The sequence below is a fragment of the Electrophorus electricus genome, chromosome 26 (assembly GCF_041902795.1).
Source record: "Electrophorus electricus isolate QZ-2024a chromosome 26, ASM4190279v1, whole genome shotgun sequence".
NCBI classification, from domain to species: Eukaryota; Metazoa; Chordata; class Actinopteri; order Gymnotiformes; family Gymnotidae; genus Electrophorus; species Electrophorus electricus.
Genome location: NC_137522.1, coordinates 659,963 through 677,611, shown reverse-complemented (window position 1 = coordinate 677,611; position 17,649 = coordinate 659,963). Strand labels below are relative to the sequence as shown.

The 17,649-nt window shown below is 42.3% G+C and overlaps 1 protein-coding gene across 1 annotated transcript in view; it reads left to right on the top strand.

Annotated features, from left to right (window-relative positions):
• The first annotated feature begins 16,614 nt into the window (after window positions 1-16,614).
• cntnap5l (contactin associated protein family member 5 like) overlaps window positions 16,615-17,649 on the top strand; it is a 66,635-nt gene continuing 65,600 nt past the window's right edge. Inside the window, exon 1 of the mRNA XM_035523078.2 lies at window positions 16,615-16,773. Coding sequence (XP_035378971.1) covers window positions 16,719-16,773 — 55 coding nt within the window. The 5' untranslated portion in view covers window positions 16,615-16,718. The remainder of the gene's footprint in view (window positions 16,774-17,649) is intronic.

Here is a 17,649-nt window from a genome sequence, read left to right as displayed (position 1 = left end):
TCTCTCTCACACACATTTACGGCATTTATCTGACGCTTTTATCCAAAGCGACTTACAATTATGGCTGAATACAACTTGAGCAATTGAGGGTTAAGGGTCTTGCTCAGGGGCCCAACAGTGGCAACTTGGCAGTGGTGGGACTTAACCAGCAACCTTCTGATTACAAATCTCTCTCTCTCTCTCTCTCTCTCTCTCTCTCTCTCTCTGATGTTCCATTGAGTGCATATAAGGTGATCTAATGCCTGTCCATGTATAAGATCACATGTAATTACAACACTTTGGAAAAATCAAAAGGAACTTAAATATGTAACCTCTTATTTTCCATCCAAACTCCATATAAATTCTTAGAGTGGGTGTCTACGGGGCACCTGGGGCTGAAAACAGTACAAAAAAAAGAGTTAGGAGTGTCTGCAGAGCTGGAGGTGAGGAAGAAGAGAGAGTCAAGGTAGGGTGGAGGAGACAGGCGAGGCATGTCTGTAACGAGATGCTGTGTGAAGTTGTGCCAATGTCGCAAACGCAGCAAATGGAGGGAAAGTGCATCTGTCCTATCTGAGCACAGAGATTGTGCATCGTGTACAACCAAATTTTAATTCCCTAAATCACCTCACAAATCACTATAAAAACTTTATTCAGAAGTAGTTATGCTCTGATTATCAATGCACCATATCACTCCCAACACTGGCACAGATCTTTACCCTGCAAGACCCTGATAAGCAAGGATCCAGCGCAGCCAGTCCAAGTGCTGTTTGCTTCTTGGATGAGCCGTGAGGCCCAGCGTGTGCCCAGAGTCCTTGCGCATGCCTCTCCCAAACACAGCAGATCCCATGCACTTCCCCAGAGACACGTGCCCGTGATTCCGGCTGTGGTCCGAAGCCAGGAGCAGTCGGTGGGGGCCAACAGCCCCCTGCCAGGTCAGGGACTTGACAAGAGGCTTCTGTCTGTCTCCCTCCTGAGGCTCCCCAGGGCTGAGCCTGCCTGGCATTGACTGACAGCCCCGTCCCCGAGGAGACGGGCAGCCTGCGAGGTGGATGGAGCAGGTGGAGGGGAAGCATCAAATATAACTGCTGGGATCCTGTTTAGGAAGGTGAATACTACTCCACACTACTTTAAATCCCAGCACTTCCAGAAATAGATTCCTTACACCTACACGGGCTCTAATCCAAAACAGTCAAAGCTTTCATACGCTTCTGAACGAAAGTCCACCCACAAAGGAGGCTGTGGAGTCTCTCTAAGCTGAGGACTGAGAGGCTGTAGGCATTACCTTCACTTTCACCCTTTATCAACCCACACAAAGGCCATACACTCGCAAAGCAGGAGTCTTTACAAGCAATTTGGCAACTATGCACATATATATATACCCTATGCAATTTGTGGGCCTTTGTTTCCAGGGTCTCAAATTAGGCATGGTAATCCGTTTTGTCGTGATGCAGGCTAATATATGCTAATATACATATATGCTAATATATGTTTTTAGTGGAGACTAAATGAATTATTCAAAACGACGTGAATTGATGGCAACAATTGTGTAAAAAACAGGAATACTCTTGTAAGAAGGGTATGCAGCTGTTGGTGGCTGCCACCAGTAGCTCAGCGCAGTATGGCAGGAGGCAGGGAACGTAGGAGGCGTGTGCGTTTGGGCTCTCGTTACTCACAGTGAACCCAACCAAAATGCGTCAAAGACGGAGAGGGCGATCACAGATGGATCCACAACTGTATAGCAGAACGCAGAACGTGCAAAATGCAAAAAACTGGAAACTAACAAGCAGGCATGGATGACGGGGGGGTGTCAAGGTGAAGCTAAAATGGGAAACAGGAGAGTCTTCTAGGGCAGAGTGCCTGTAAGACTTCACAGATGTAAAACCCAGAACACTGCCATATTGTCTTTTAGAGCGAGGTTACAGAACGACTCCCTACCTTACCACTGCTGGATCAGAATCAGTACAACATCATAAAGTCCTGGAAAATCAGGATGTGACATCATAGGATGTGACATCATAGGCGGTAGCATGAGTAATATCTGATATTTTGTTTTGAATGTAAATGGTGACATATAGAGTGGTGATTTGTTCGCAGTGTTATTGTTTTACCCTCACTTTACAATTTTTATGACAATTCTGTTTTTATAAATGAATGACAAAGATAAAAAAAAGACTGACCCATTGTGTAAAAGCAGCAGAGCGACCGACACAGTCGCTCAGAGATGCAATGAGAAGCTAAATGTTCCTGGAATATTGCTGGGAGTATTATTAGGTCTACCCATAAAACTGCTGGATGAATCCAGCCCAGGTTCACACACAAGCCCCGAGCTCTTTCTTTTCTACCAGATGCATTTCGCATGTCTGAAAGGAATTCTGCATGCCCAAATCTAAATAAGGTCACTGCAGTCATGAGAAACATTTGCATTCACTGAAATTTGGAAGGCTGACTATGTCTGAAACTAATATTTATGTAATATGTAATACATTTTATGTGATAAATATATAAATAAATAAATAAATTCTGGCCTCCCCTTTAAAGTGTATTGTCAGGTCTCTTTCCTCACAATATAGCCTTCTATCAGGGGTCTTGGACTTTGAGGGTGTGCGTGTGTGTGTGTGTGTGTGTGTGTGTGTGTGTGTGTGTGTGTGTGTGTGTGTGTGTGTGTGTGTGTGTGTGTGTGTGTGTGTGTGTGTGTGTGAGAGAGAGAGAGAGAAAGAGATTGAAGGTGCTTCGCAGTATTTTTGCCGTTGCTAGGATAGCACTGTTCTGGACAGAGATTGATGATGGCATTCCTGACATATGTTGGAGCCACTCCTGCAGTTCAGGGGTCATGGATCCATTCCGTAAGGTGACTAATAAGGTGACCCTATCACCAATGGGACAAGCTTGGTGTTAACCTCCACATTGCACTTAGGCTTAGGTTTAGGCTTAGGCTTAGGGTTAGGGATAGAGCCCTTATCTAATACAACGTCTGCTTGGTTTGTCACTTCTTCATCTGTCTGCATCTGGAGGTCCCACAGGAGTTTAGCTTTGTTGTTCTCCATCTCTTTCTACAGTCCCTCCCATTTGGACTTGGTGGTGTCCACCTGACGCTTTGCGAATGTTCCTGTACATGATCCCTGCCACTTGGTTGTGTCTCTCAGTGTGTTTCTCTGCCAGCATCTTGCATCCTGCTACTAGGTGCTGGATCATTTCTGAGGCTCCTTTGCACTGTCTGCTTCTCAGACATTGTCTGCTATTTTACACCCCTGCTTCAGTTGATCTAGTCCTCAGTGCTTGGTCTTATTGATTTTTTACAGGGCTAATCTTTCAAGTATCCATGTGTGTGGCATTGAGACATGTTTTCTTATAATCAGTGCAGGTCTGTCTAGTCTTGGAGTTCTGGTGGAGAGCTCTATCTGTAAATAAGTGGTGCTCTGAGCCTCTGGTGGTGTTACTAATTTTTTTTTTAATATAAATTTATTTCTATAGCACTTTTTACAGCAGATGTCATTAAGCAGCTTTACAAATGTCCAAGTCCAAAAATGAAAAAATAAACAGTTATTGTCTAGTCCAACTTTCTAAAGGTCCTAGCTTTGTCCCGATGGCGTGCGTGTCTGAGACCCATCCCACAAGAGAACGTCCATTAAGGGCAACGAAGGGTAGTTGGCTGGGGTGGAGGTGTGGTGGGCTACAGCAGGGGGCATCAGGGGGTGGTCGCCATGGCAGCTGAGACGAGTTTGTTGACTAGTCCCCATCTGTGCAGTACTCATGGACTTGCACATGGCCTTATTCAGTGCAGTAGTTAGTATTGCTGACAGGAGCTTCCATGCTGCGGACAGGCAGGTGATTGGTCTGTACCTGAATGGTGCTTGACCTTTCTTAGGGGCCTTCAAGACCAGTACCGTCCAGCCTTGTGATGGGAGATGGTAGTTAGTAGCTGGTTCATTTGTTCTGCGAGTCATCCATGCAAAGCTGTTAGGCATGGGTGACATCAGAACCAGGAGCTGCCATGTTTCTGACCTGCTCTTTGGCATCTGTTGTAATGCTGACTGTGTCCTGCTCTGAGAGACTGTGCTACTCTGCACAGATGTCTCAACCACTGAGCACTGGTGTTACGACACTTCATGCTTCACAGTCAGGGTCCTGTTGTAGTGTAACTGAGAATGTCTTTGGATGGCTCTTTGGTGAAGAGGGCAGGTTTTTGTGTGTGTGTGTGTGTGTGTGTGTGTGTGTGTGTGTGTGTAGTTCTGTGGTCTTGCTGCCTCTACTGTGAACCTTTTAGCAGAGTCCACAGACTCACTCCTGGGCTGACCGCTGCATGTCTTCTCCACACACCACGTTTGTACCCTTCTGGAGCTCTGTTAGTTTGCTGACGTCCTTCTGTGTTGTCTTTATCTTGAGTTCCACCCTCTGTTTCCAGATGTGTCTGTCTCGAGCACATATTCCAATTTGTTGGTTTCAGTTGCAGTTGTAGTTGTAATTGCTGCATGCATGTCTGGTGGTACACTCTCTGATGGTAGTTTACCATTACGGCTATGACTGACAGTAGTTAGCTTAGTCATGGTTATCTTTTGCATGGGCCACAAAATATGTCCACTATACACCTTGGTGTATGAGAGAGAGATAGGTAGAAAGACAGAGAGAGAGGGAGAGTGAGAGGGAGAGAGAGAGAGATTTCAGGGATTATCTGAAGGTTTAAAGGTAATGGGAAATATAGTGTAGCACACAAGGAAACACTTAGCTTGTACAACTGATGAAGGACCAACCTCTGTACTCTTAACTACAGTACAGTATGACAATAAAGCAAGTCTGAACTTATACCCAATTTCCCTTCTGTTCTCCCACCTCCGATCCATTTGTTTTGACCTCCACACCAATCTATCGCTTTGTCAGCAAAACACCAACTAGCACAAAACCCAGGTCGCTCTAACCATCTTCACCACACACTGTTTCACATCCCCACCAAACCACAATCAATGCACTGTCATGCCACTTGCATAACAAGTCTAACTTTCAGCTGCTATGCAAATATTGACGCCCAAACCATTTGATTAGACTTGTGTTGGCGTAGCTGCACACAGTCTGAAATAAAGCTCACTATTGGTTTTCACTGTCTCCTTTTCAGCTAAAAGCCGATACGAAGTATCAGGTTGTTTTTACATTATGTAAAATGTCAAGCATAATGACCTCCTAGAAGTTAGCACTATTTTCATATCCTTTCAAAATATGGTTAGCTATACAAAGCTGTGATTAGTGCAAATCACTTGTGAGTTAATAAATAAGAATATTGAAATAGAACAAAAATATCAAAGACAAACTGCACTGAAACTGACAGACAGATGGCTTACCTTATTGATCCAATTACCACTGATGAGCCAATAGTCAGGTGGCTTCCTTGTTAAAGAAAAAGAGTTTGATGAGACATTTTTAAACGAGCCCAGAGACTATTGATTAAGCCTTATTAAGAGAAAGCATGCTCTGATATTGACTGGCTAGAAAATGCATATCAGCAAACAGTAAGTATGACAAACGTTTAGGGTATTTACAGACTTTATTATTCATAAGACATTCCAGTAAATTGTTGCAAGGTAATACAAAAGAAAGCTATCTCTGAACCTGGAGCAAAGATCTGGACATGCAAGACAAACTCAAAAAGCGGACAATAGAGCATGCCTAATGTGACGCAAAATGTTGGGGTTTTGTTTCTTATTTTAAATGTCCTGACACTGTGGTTATAGTAACATATACTAGATGGCATTATATGGTTTGTAATTTCAGCATATGGTCTATATTATGAATGCATTTATTTCAGAAAGCACAGTGTCAGGCCAGAGCAGAACAAGGAGTCTTAACCACTGAGGCTCTGCTGGGTCACTTGCTTTATTGCCTCTCTCAAGGCCAAAGTAGGTTGATTCCAGACTTGGAACAAATCCTACCTGCCAGTGGTTCTCTGACTATAAGACTTATATATATTATAACTGTATCTTTAATTCCATTTGGGATTAAGACTTGCATTTTTTCACAAAGGAAATAAGTAGCTTTTTCACATTTTGCTTCCAGGTCTGTATATAAAAGGAATTTCTCCATTTCAGCAGCTGCTACACACAATCACACGCACCACAACGATGGGAACAGTAAGAATGGGATCTTACATTCTACTGGTGAGTCGTGCATTTCCAGCTCACCAGCAGTCACTTGGCACGTGGCGAGGTTTCCTTCTTCCATCGTCTTCCCCTTCCTCCTCAAGGATAATATGATATTAGTACCTCTTACATTTTTCATATGTTAATGGATGTTTCCACTTTGTGAGCGCAGTCAGGCATTCTTGGCCTTTCACGTCAGCTGACCTCACGTGCGCCGGGAGGAGGCCACGGTGGGCTTCTCTGCCTGAGTGCCTGCGTGGCGTGCGAACGGTCCGCTGCACTCTGCTACTGCCCTCCCAGCTCGCACTGCTCTTACAACATCCTGTCCTCGGCATCTTTCTGTCCACGTGGTTCTGCTCAGTTCATACCTCTATCTACTGGCACCTTCTGCAGCTCACACAAAGCATTCTCTCTCTCTCTCTCTCCTCTCCGATTTGTCGACTCCTGCTCTGTGGTTTCCATTATTCTAACCTCTTTTTCTCTTCATCTTCCCAATAGTGCTCTATCCATTTTCTCTTTTTCTTCCGTTTTTCGTTCTCTGCCCCCCCCCCCTCCTGGACCTCTCCAGACGGCGCTCTAATGAGCTCGGCTGTACGTGCACATCAGTGAGGCATTTTGTGTAAGAACCCTTTTCAGATGAAGGCCTCTTTTACCGTAACTCTAATCATCTCGTCTGTCTCTCAGAGCTGTGGTTCCCTCTCTCCCACCCCCTTAGTCATGCCGCCCTTTTGGTCGGTAGTGCACTCCCACCACTGTAGCGCTGCAACATAGCCATGCCAGACAATTAGCACACTGTGTGTGTGTGTGTGTGTGTAGCCATTAAGCTGTTTACTTTGCCTTTGAGACACTTCTGTGTAATATACATAATCACATGTTACGTCATGTGTTATATTATCATCAGCAAGTTGAGTTAATTTATATATATATAAAAAACAAATATATATTTATAAAACAAATGTGTGTGTGTGTGTGTGTGTAATATCAATAAAACTTGTGAATCTAAGTTGACAAGAGAATTAAGAAAACAAAAATCTACATAGATAAATAGATAGATAGCTTTATTACTTGTTTACTTGTTTAACTTATTTAACTTTAACTTATTTACATAAGATCTTACATTAATTAAGTCCTGTAAAGTTCAGTGCCAGGGGGACTTAGGGAAGAGGGTGGAGCTGTGTGTTGCTTAGTTACATGCCCCTTGGTCCAGTGAACAGGTGAACAGGTGTGTATGCGGTCCTCAGGTTGCGTCCTGTGTGTGAACTGAAGTGACAAGCAGGATATGCCATGCTTTGCTAATGCAGAGCCAGATTTTCCCTTGTCTGCTAGCGATATTTCTAGCCTATTGTCCCCAAGTCCCCAAGGCGATAAAAGAAAACCTTCAGCAAGTCTTAAAATTAACTTTTAAAATTAGTAGGAACAGCACACAGCAGTATGAATGTTTTAGAGTTACTGGACTGAATGAAAATGTAGCATGATGCATATCCTTATTACATTCTCTCCTCTCTCTTTTTCTCTCTCTCTCTCTCACTCTAAGCGTAAAACTTCTTTGTTGTGCTTTTCATGCTTCATACCCATTTCTGTAAAATAAAATACACAAACAAATGTATATCAACAAAATACAGCAAAACAAAGCGAGAAGCGCGATTCCTTTTGCATTCAGGGGGCAGAATTTTTCACTGTGGCTCAATGAGCAGAGCAGCCCTTTCTGCACCACAACAAAGAACAATCATCAGTGTGTGCCTGTGTGTCTGAGGGTGTGTGTATATGTGCATGTAGCCCTCAGCCATGCTTTCAGTGGTTCGTCTGATCAAACTGGGACCCAAACTGAGTCCTCCCCGCGGCACTGCGGGACTCTTCCTACTGGACCAGTGAGCCATTCCACGCCAAGCCGCTGCTACAATCAAAGGCACTCCTGAACTGTAACACAAGCCAAGTCCTCTCTGACACTCTGACAACCTCACATATACAACCACACAGAAGGCACACAGACGCCTTCGCTCGCTCGCTCTCTCTCTCTCTCTCTCTCTCTCTCTCTCACACAGACACACACACACACACACACACACACACACTAGCAAACATGAAGTAGTTTAACTTTTTTTTCTTTTTTCAAGTAATATTCCCCACCATCCCAAATGTTCACTGTGTCTTTTATCTTCTCCAGATAAAGTAATTTCTGTGATTAATGTTCACACATCTGTACTTATGTTGATCCAATGCTCATGATCTGTCTGGCTGCGTTATACAGCTTATCGGCCCAATAAAACTAATGTAACCAGCCTGGCCAGGTGAACATACCATCTTATACACCACACCTGACCGCAGAATGACACCGGCACATCCTGGAATGGCCGACGAGGTTTTATTCAAAGAAAAACTACACAGACTCCAAGAACCCGAAAACTAAATTGAAAGGAAATCACCAGAGAAACGGACAAACACGAGTATGTGTAAGGGAAGTTTTCTTTTCCCCAAACTGAGCCAGTCGAAGGCTCATTTCAGGAAGCGTGTCAGGCTCCTACCAAAACAGCTGTTCACGTGTATTAGTATTGATCAGCCCATAAATGGCACCACACAATGATCCATTACAGCTGAAGGATTAAGGACCTTACAGAGCTCACAAACTCACGGCAGAGCTGGGGTATGGGAAAACATCTTAGGTCCTACTTTAGTTTTAAACAGTAAACATATTTTTTATTTATACTCCTATTAAATGAGCCATTTTGGTGCAGATAGTCAAAGTAAACAAGCTCGATGGCCAAACGCCTGTAAGGTTGGGCTTGTCTCCTTTTGAACACTGAACCACAGTGCATGAGGGGAATGAGCTTTAGAAACAGACAGCTTCAGGTGTGCAATCAGCAACTTCAGCCCCAGGCGGAAAGGGAGCAGACCCCAGAACAGAGCCCTCCTTCTGACTCTGGTACCTGCACTGCAGGCAGACTCATCAGCCAGTCAGGCTCTGAGCTGCATGGGTGGGGTGGAATGGAGTCACAAACAGATGGCATTCCAGGTTGCAGGGAATTTGGGTGGGGATTTGTCAGAATAACTCCGGGTTTGGCTGCCGGCAGCAATTGCACAGGCGGTGATCGCATGGGTCTGATTAGAGCGTCGTGAACTGAAGAAGTGTGGTCAGCAGTGGTGCAGGACGAGAGGGCCACACTGGGGATCTGACCACAGTCTGACCATAGCGCAGCTGACTGGACCCCAGACAAGACTGCACGTATCTGCTGTTAACGTCAGAGCTGCAGTTACGATGATATCATATAATCATATGATATTTTCCCTCAGACTAATGAACCTTTGGAGAACGTGGTCATTTTGTGTTTCGCAAGACAATTGTGTAGCAGATATCACTGTGTGCTAGTACTTATAGAACTAGCGCATATGTGTACGGTGTGTAAACAGGACAGGGTGGAGGTTCCAACGTACCTCCATTAGCAATGGCAATGGACTATAGGCCCCATATCAGCTTTCATTCATCTGCTCTGGGAAACTCTATAACCAGGATGCACAGACTCCCTGACTGTGCGAATCCAAGCACCCAAACACCCACACATGTGTCTCGCTCTGCTGGGATCAGCCACACTTTTAAGGTGTATATCGACTCTCTGGGGAACTTGGCATTTTGTCAAAGGTTCATTTTCTCACCTAAGGCTGTTAAAGCAGTCCAGTCTAGAAAAGATTCTCTCGCTTACTCTGTCTCTGTCACTCTTTCACTCTCTCTCTCCACCTCTCCCTTTTGATCTCTCTCTCACTCTTTCTCTCTCCCTCTCACTCTCGCATTCTCACTCTTGCTCTCTTGCACTCTCTCTTTTGCTCTCTCGCTCTGTTTCACTTTCTCACTTTCTCTCTTTCTCTCCCTCTCTCTTTTGATCTCTTTCTCCTTCTCTCACCCTCTCTTTCTCACTCTTACTCTCCCTCTCTCTCTTTTGCTGACTCTCACTCTCTCTCTCCCTCTCGCCTTCTCCATCTGTCTCCCACTCCCTCACGCGCTCTCCACTCCGCATGTTTATTGGCATGGTCGTTTTATCAATAAATTACCAAAAGAAAATGGAGATGTACAGATAGCAAATTGATAAATGAAATAAAAATGATCAATAAGCAACAGACCTCCCTCCGTCCACAGCAGACGTCACTGATGAATCAGCCACAGAGTTCCTTCATGCATACAAGCTGTGAGAGAGAGAAAGCAGGCACGCTTTAACAACAAAGGGCCACAGTGTGTGCACATCAGATAGGCCGGCAGAGTGAGCTGATACACTTGTTAAAGATTGCAGATAATGAAAATATGGAAATATATATTCCTCTCATCAATATTTAATGGGATGAAAGTCTAAGAATGCAAAAAGCTGTGGACCCAAAAGACTCTGCTGCAGAAATAGCATCCTGGATTAATAATTGAACGAGTATCATTATTGATTCATAATTTTTAAGCCTTTCTTATTCTTTCAAATTTCCTTTTCGTTTCTAATCTCAAAATGGCTCCCAACAAAGAATGCTCCAGTAGCAAGGCATGAACACCGAGGTCAATGCAATGTCAGGCATCCGGAAGAGTTGAATGTTGGATTATTGCTGTTATTAATCTTCAGATTCCCCACATCAGCAGTCTTCCTCTTCAGTGTTAAAGCACATCGAAGGCAGCTGTCGGAGTTTTCATCCACATCTAGGATGCCGATCCTCGCACACTTTTGACACAGAGTAATGTAGACAAAAAGTGTCTGTATTTCCTTTAGTTCTTCATCCTGTTTGCCTTGGTTTTCTACTGGCCTGAGGACGTTACATCACTCTGTGACACTTTGTGCAACACTGAGTTACAGCCTTACAGGCAGAAACTAAAGTGTGCAGTCCAGTGCATCAGTTCATGGAAAGCAAACATGGCTTGGCTATACATGGCAGTGACCCCTATGGCTTTCTATGGAAACAGCGTGTTAAGAGGGACGTCTAAGCTGCAGGGTCACTGTCTCTCACATACACACACACACACACACACACACACACACACACACACAGTGTCACTGTCAAACAGTGTCACCCACTGTTAGCTTTACATTCCTTCCATATATAAGAAGTCTGAAATGAAACACAACAGTTTCTATGTACATAACAGCCCTGGTCATTAAACTAGACCCATTTACTCATGGAATCTCTAGGGATGCTGTTGGAAGATCTGGCATCTGTTTTTGTGCTGTTTTCATTTGCTTAAGTACAGGCACCGATGCTAAGTTACCCTGATAATGATATGCAGACCACACAGCACTAACACAAGCCTTTGAGAGGTGAAGGCGAGACAGCACAGTGCGTGAGACTGCTGGAACTATCTGCTCAGTCAAGATAACCTTTACATCGAACAGCACAACTGAAAGTCTCATATATGAGAGTGAGGGAGAGAGAGAGAGAGAGAGAGAGAGAGAGAGAGAGACCACTAGGACAGAGACTCCTTAACTCACTGTGAAATTTAATGACATCTGTAGCAAATTTCCAGCAACATTTTATACAAACACATTTCCAGAATCTGAAACATGAACCCTTTTATATCGTTAGTGAAACAATTTCAAATGTTTTGGATTTCAGAAAGGAAATCATGGTGCCCACTACCAGTACGACACTAGCAGCCTTTGCTTGGCTGAGGGTGAAGAACGAGTGAATGAAGGGAAACAGATTCTACTTATCTTTCAATTCCTTCTATCACCGTCCATCTTCTTCTCTCTCCCAGGCTTGGAAGTGTTTTCGGTCAGGCTGTGTCCATAAAAACATGATTATTTACATAATATCGCATGCATTTCCTTCGAAAGTGAGTCTGAGTTGTCGTGGAGACCAAATACTTTGTGTTTTCTCATCATAAGCTGAAGGGCAACAGAGATTAAGGAATAAAGCAGGAGAAAGCCGTGTGCCGTTGGAAGGCTTGACTCCTTTCTCCTGATTCCCTGTTGGCTCTTACGGTAACGGTAGCGCCCATCAGGGTCAAGAGCGGGAACAGATAAGCCTACCCTGTGCTTGCTCAGGACATCAAACTCACCTTATGAGCAGAGGTTATGGTAGGCAACGGAACGATTTCAGTTTTGCTTTTGTTGTTGTGGTTGTTGTTTGTCTGTATCAGGTGTTTTTTTAATTTTTAATTAATTTTTGTACTATATGAATGTTTCTAAATGACCACCTAGCAGGCCAGTCTACAAGAGGTACTTTCACACGCTCCCTGACTGGATGACTCACTAATAGATTACAATAGTTGAAATCTCAAGCACATCTGCATAACACCTAGTAGGTAATACTAAAATGATGTAAATACGTGGTTAATGAAATACAGTGAACACAGCAATAAACACTTTTTTGCCTGTGAAGAGATCAGTTTTCCTCAATTATTCACGTAAATGGATAGTACATCCAAGAATGTTCATTTTGAGCAGCTTTAGCGAGTGGTTTTGTGGTGATGCAGATTAACATTCAAACTTGCCCCTTCATAACGTGGGATGACTATGATGAGGTTAATAGTGATGATAATTAATTCTTACTAATGTAGTTTTTTTTTTTTTTTTTTTGCTGTGTAAACAACATAAAGATCTTGCCAGCATAAGCATACATTAGCAATTTGCTAACATGAAAATCATTCACACTGCAGTCAAGCACTTGGGGTGCGAACCTATGACCTACAATATAATTAATTTTTCTGCTGTATTGTTATAGTCCTTTTTATGAATGACTACCTCCCTGTGTCTGAAATGTACATAAACAAGGGACTTTATACTTAACATTTATTGCCAACGCAGAAGGCTAATATTTTGGTGCACTGCGCTACGCAGCGTTAGCAGGTCTCTGTGAAGCGAGACATTGTTCTAAGCAATAAGACGCAGGTCACTCAAACTCTGTGCTGTCTTTAGAGATTTGACAATAATCAAAAACACTGTGCACTGAAAGGTGGTCTGGTTAAACCAGGCTTGTGTTCTTTACGTATATGTAACTTACCTTACTGAATTTTCATTTTAGGATCATTACATTTTTCTTATTTATGTATTTATTTAATGTTGGTATGTGATTTGTTTGATTACTATTGCATTTACGTATGTACTTATGTATGTATTTATGGTATTTACCACTTCCCAGTGATTTGTTTTTCCAGTTTCCCTCTTGATTTCGGCATTCAGTGCATCTGTTAATTTTTTTCTTCTTCATCAATTCAACAGGGTACTCTTCATCTCAGTGGCATTTTTCAAATCACTTTCTGAAGTGGAAGTCTTTGATCCTCTGCTTTGGCTTTGATTTACAGCATATTCAATCTTGATCACATCCAGCACATGAAACACTACGGCATTATTTAAGACACATGAATGCTTAAGTTAGTTCACTTTTTTACAATCAGATTTTTAGAAACCTGTCACAGGGTGTCACCTGCATCCAACCTCTTCATTAATGAAATGTACAGAGCTGTGTACCCTCTGGGCCTATAATGTGTCACGGGTGAAGGACTTGCTAAAAGGAAGCATGTTAGCACAAGTCTCCAACTAAAGAGTTTAATCAAGCAAAATGGAACATACGTGTGCACAGAAAGGAAAGACAGAAAGCCAACGGAACCATTCAGACAAACACGAAGGGCTTTAAAAAGCAATGACTCAACGCCCAAGTCACACAGCGGACAAGACCCGTCACACAACAGCCGTGTGGGTCTCAAAACCAAAACACGCAACACGTGCAACAGAAAAGCACAACATCAACATAAGGCCACATGAAGGACAGATGGAGGCTACTGGCAGGAAAACAACATCAAATAATGAATATACTGGGTTTGTATTAAACACTATATGTCTACTGCATGAATATTCCGGGTTTACATTAAACACTATATGTCTACTGAATGAATATTCTGCGTTTACATTAAACACTATATGTCTACTGAATGAATATTCTGGGTTTACATTAAACACTTTAGAGCTCCTGAATGAATATTCTGGGTTTACATTAAACACTATATGTCTACTGAATGAATATTTCGGATTTACATTAAACACTATATGTCTACTGAATGAATATTCTGGGTTTACATTAAACACTGTGGTGCTACTGAATTAATATTCTGGGTTTACATTAAACACTATAAGTCTACTGAATGAATATTTCGGATTTACATTAAACACTGTAGAGCTACTGAATTAATATTCTGGGTTTACATTAAACACTGTAAAGCTACTGAATGAATATTCTGGGTTTACATTAAACACTATATGTCTACTGAATGAATATTCTGGGTTTACATTAAACATTATATGTCTACTGAATGAATATTCCGAGTTTACATTAAACACTATATGTCTACTGAATTAATATTCCGGGTTTACATTAAACACTGTATGTCTACTGAATTAATATTCTGGGTTTACATTAAACACTATATGTCTACTGAATGAATATTCTGGGTTTACATTAAACACTGTAAAGCTACTGAATGAATGAATATTCTTGGTTTACATTAAACACTGTAGAGCTACTGAATGAATGTATATTCTTGGTTTACATTAAACACTGTAGAGCTACTGAATGAATATTCTTGGTTTACATTAAACACTATACACTGGTGTTCAGAGGACGACACTGCACTGTCCCTAAAGAACACACATGGCTTCGTTTGGATTTGTCTTATACATCTACACACTGGCTCTGAAAAAATGTTTCGTATCAAATTAAAGAGCAGAATATCAAATCAAATTTAAAGGTACTTGCATCTACACTGGCTGAAGAGTACACTCAAAAATAAATGAATGTTTACATAATTTGGGAAGCGCTCTTATCCAAAGCAATGTTCATTTTCATCGGTATGACAGTGCATGTGCTTCCTGAGAATCAAAACCATGACGATGTGTTTACCTGTTGTCCCAGGTGAGTGATAGGAGCTCTAAAGTTGATGCATTAATATTCATAAATAACATTTTCTGTTTCTAAGCCAAATAACCCCCTTGATTCTCCATTTCTGGAGAAAACAGCAATCAGGAGCATTTGTAAACACATGTCACATTTTAGGGTTCCATAAATAACTGAGCAAATTAACAGCCTCTTAAGCAAAACTGGGATGTTTAGTGCAAATCCGTTATAATCCATGCCAGGCACTCATTCTTGGTAATGCGTACAAGTTCCTGCATGTGTCAGGGGTGTGTTGCCTTCGGTCTTGTCTTTGCTAGGTGAAATGCAGACATTCAGTTCAAGTGATCAACCCATTAAGAATGTTCAGGTGTTTTGCTGCTTCAGCAGTAGTTGCAGGCCATGTTAGGATGCAGGATGTGAGGTATCAGGATGAAAGCACTGGAGATGCTTCTGTACATATCAAAAATAATCGTGTTGCTGGGGCTGTCGGTCGGCTCGTTAGTAAAGACCAATGGACCCCTGAATCAGTGGGCCATGGACAGTTCTGTGCTTTAGTCTCTATGTTGTTTTGTTTTCATTCTGTCATCCTTCCATCATGTTAGAACAGGATAAGCTTTTCCTCGTCTATCTATATAAATTTGTCTGAGAACTCTACAGGGTTTTTCATATACTATTAACCAGGCTTCTGCTTCTTGGGGCTCGTACCTTATGGTCAACTAGTGTATTGTGTATAATGTAACAATCGCTGGTGTGTTTATCTTTGTATGGTTATAGTAGACACATCTATGCCTGTGCACATCTGAGCTGATTCACATTTTAAACTTACCACTGTGTTCTTGGTTCTTAACAATGTACCGAGTAATTTAATTTGGCACACAAAATCTGCTGTCAGTCGCACTGCTGTCTGGTTGATTTATTCCGACTTTTCATCACCATTGTTGGCATTGTCACGGCTTTTGTCCTCAGGCTGAGCGGCAACAGCAACCAACCCCAAATGCAAATGTGACATCTACGATCAACTCGACACCGTTTGAGCCTCCGTTAATGATTCAAAGACACATCTGGCCAAAAAACAGTGATGGATTACTTATGGTCCCCTTACATGGGGCATGTGCACATATGTATTCTATATATTTGCTTCAGATAGTACAGATGTAAAACCCTTTTATTAAAGGTGCCATTCTTACTTTAACCTTATTTATAGACATAGTTTAATATCAAATCGATTGATGTGGTGTAGAGTAAATCAAAATAAAAATTTAATTGTGTCACTGTAGAATCCTTGTAGGATTACACTTTTCAATTGTAATATTTGAATGATTGCCAGCTAAAATATATTTCTGAAGCTAAAAAATATCTGTATGTCTAGATGAACTGTGTAGTGCATGCCTGAGCAGATGTGTGTCTGGGGAGCTGTCCGAGTGCTGAACTGGATGTCACCTCCTCCATTACTGATCTTGGTCTGTTTGTTTTCATTGAAATACAGAGAGCAGCCACTGTGCACTTTTTTATGACTTTACACGTTTTACATTGAGTCAGGTGGGTGTGTGCACGGTTCAGTGAGAGAGAGAGAGAGAGAGAGAGAGAGAGAGAGAGAGAGAGAGAGAGAGAGAGAGAGAGAGAGAGAGAGAGAGAGAGAGACTCATAGGGCATCCAGCACTCCTCTCTGCGCAGAGAGACGAAGCGCAAACGTCGTGGAGGTACTTTGCGAAGGTGCTGGGAAACGTGCCCTCCCGTGTAACCCGGACTAGCCTCTTCAGCGTCGGGATGTCCCTCATCGTGCTGCTCGGTCTTTTCACTTCAGCTTTGGGAGCGAGTAACTGTGAGTGGATGCGTATCGCTGTTTAAAGTGTAATCGTAAATTAAATATTGTTTGCTTGGTACAATGTAGCTTAATCTATTTTGTAAATATATTAACGAAAAGGCTGATAGAAATTCAGTAGTACATGCGAATATCAGGCTGAAACACGCTCATCGGCAAGAAGTGTACCGAAGCAAACCCTGGTAGATGGAGCAGATATAACATTAACCTGCGGGGTTGTCTTTAAACCAAGCAGAAATGTCTCCTGAGTCGCATCTTTCCGAGAGAAAGTTCTAATGTATTAAGAATTAATTCATTATTCAGTAATGATCAACCCTACGATTGTCTACGAATATTCGGTTCTTTAAAACGAAAACTAACATCGGAGTTAATATCAGCGTAACTATATGAGAAACTGTTCCAAATGAACACTTCAAAATAACAAAAATGCACGTTGTTGCTGACCGCTGTTCCGACGTCGTTGGGTGAAACCACCCAAGAACTTTTCGCAGTATTTCGTTTGAAACGTGTGTTGAGTAAAGATGACAGTGGAATATATTAAATATGTTCCCTCGGTACACGTGTTTGTCCACATTCCCATAAGCCTCCATAGTCTGGTCTCCAGGACCTTAAACCCAGGCGCAGACGGCCTGAACCCTGACTGAGAACTAGGACTATGTCTAGGATGCACAAACAGTGCTGGGGGCTCATGTTTATAGTTCCAGCGTTGTTGCAGGTTGTGCAATGTTTGTGTTTTCTTGGATGTTATGCGTATCCACATCTAGTCACTGACCATTTTAAAGACCTCAGAAACGAGATGAACGCCACGCCAAAAAGGTTATCCTGTCTGATTAGCTGCAGAGACCTCTGTACTTTTAATTCAACTCACACACACAC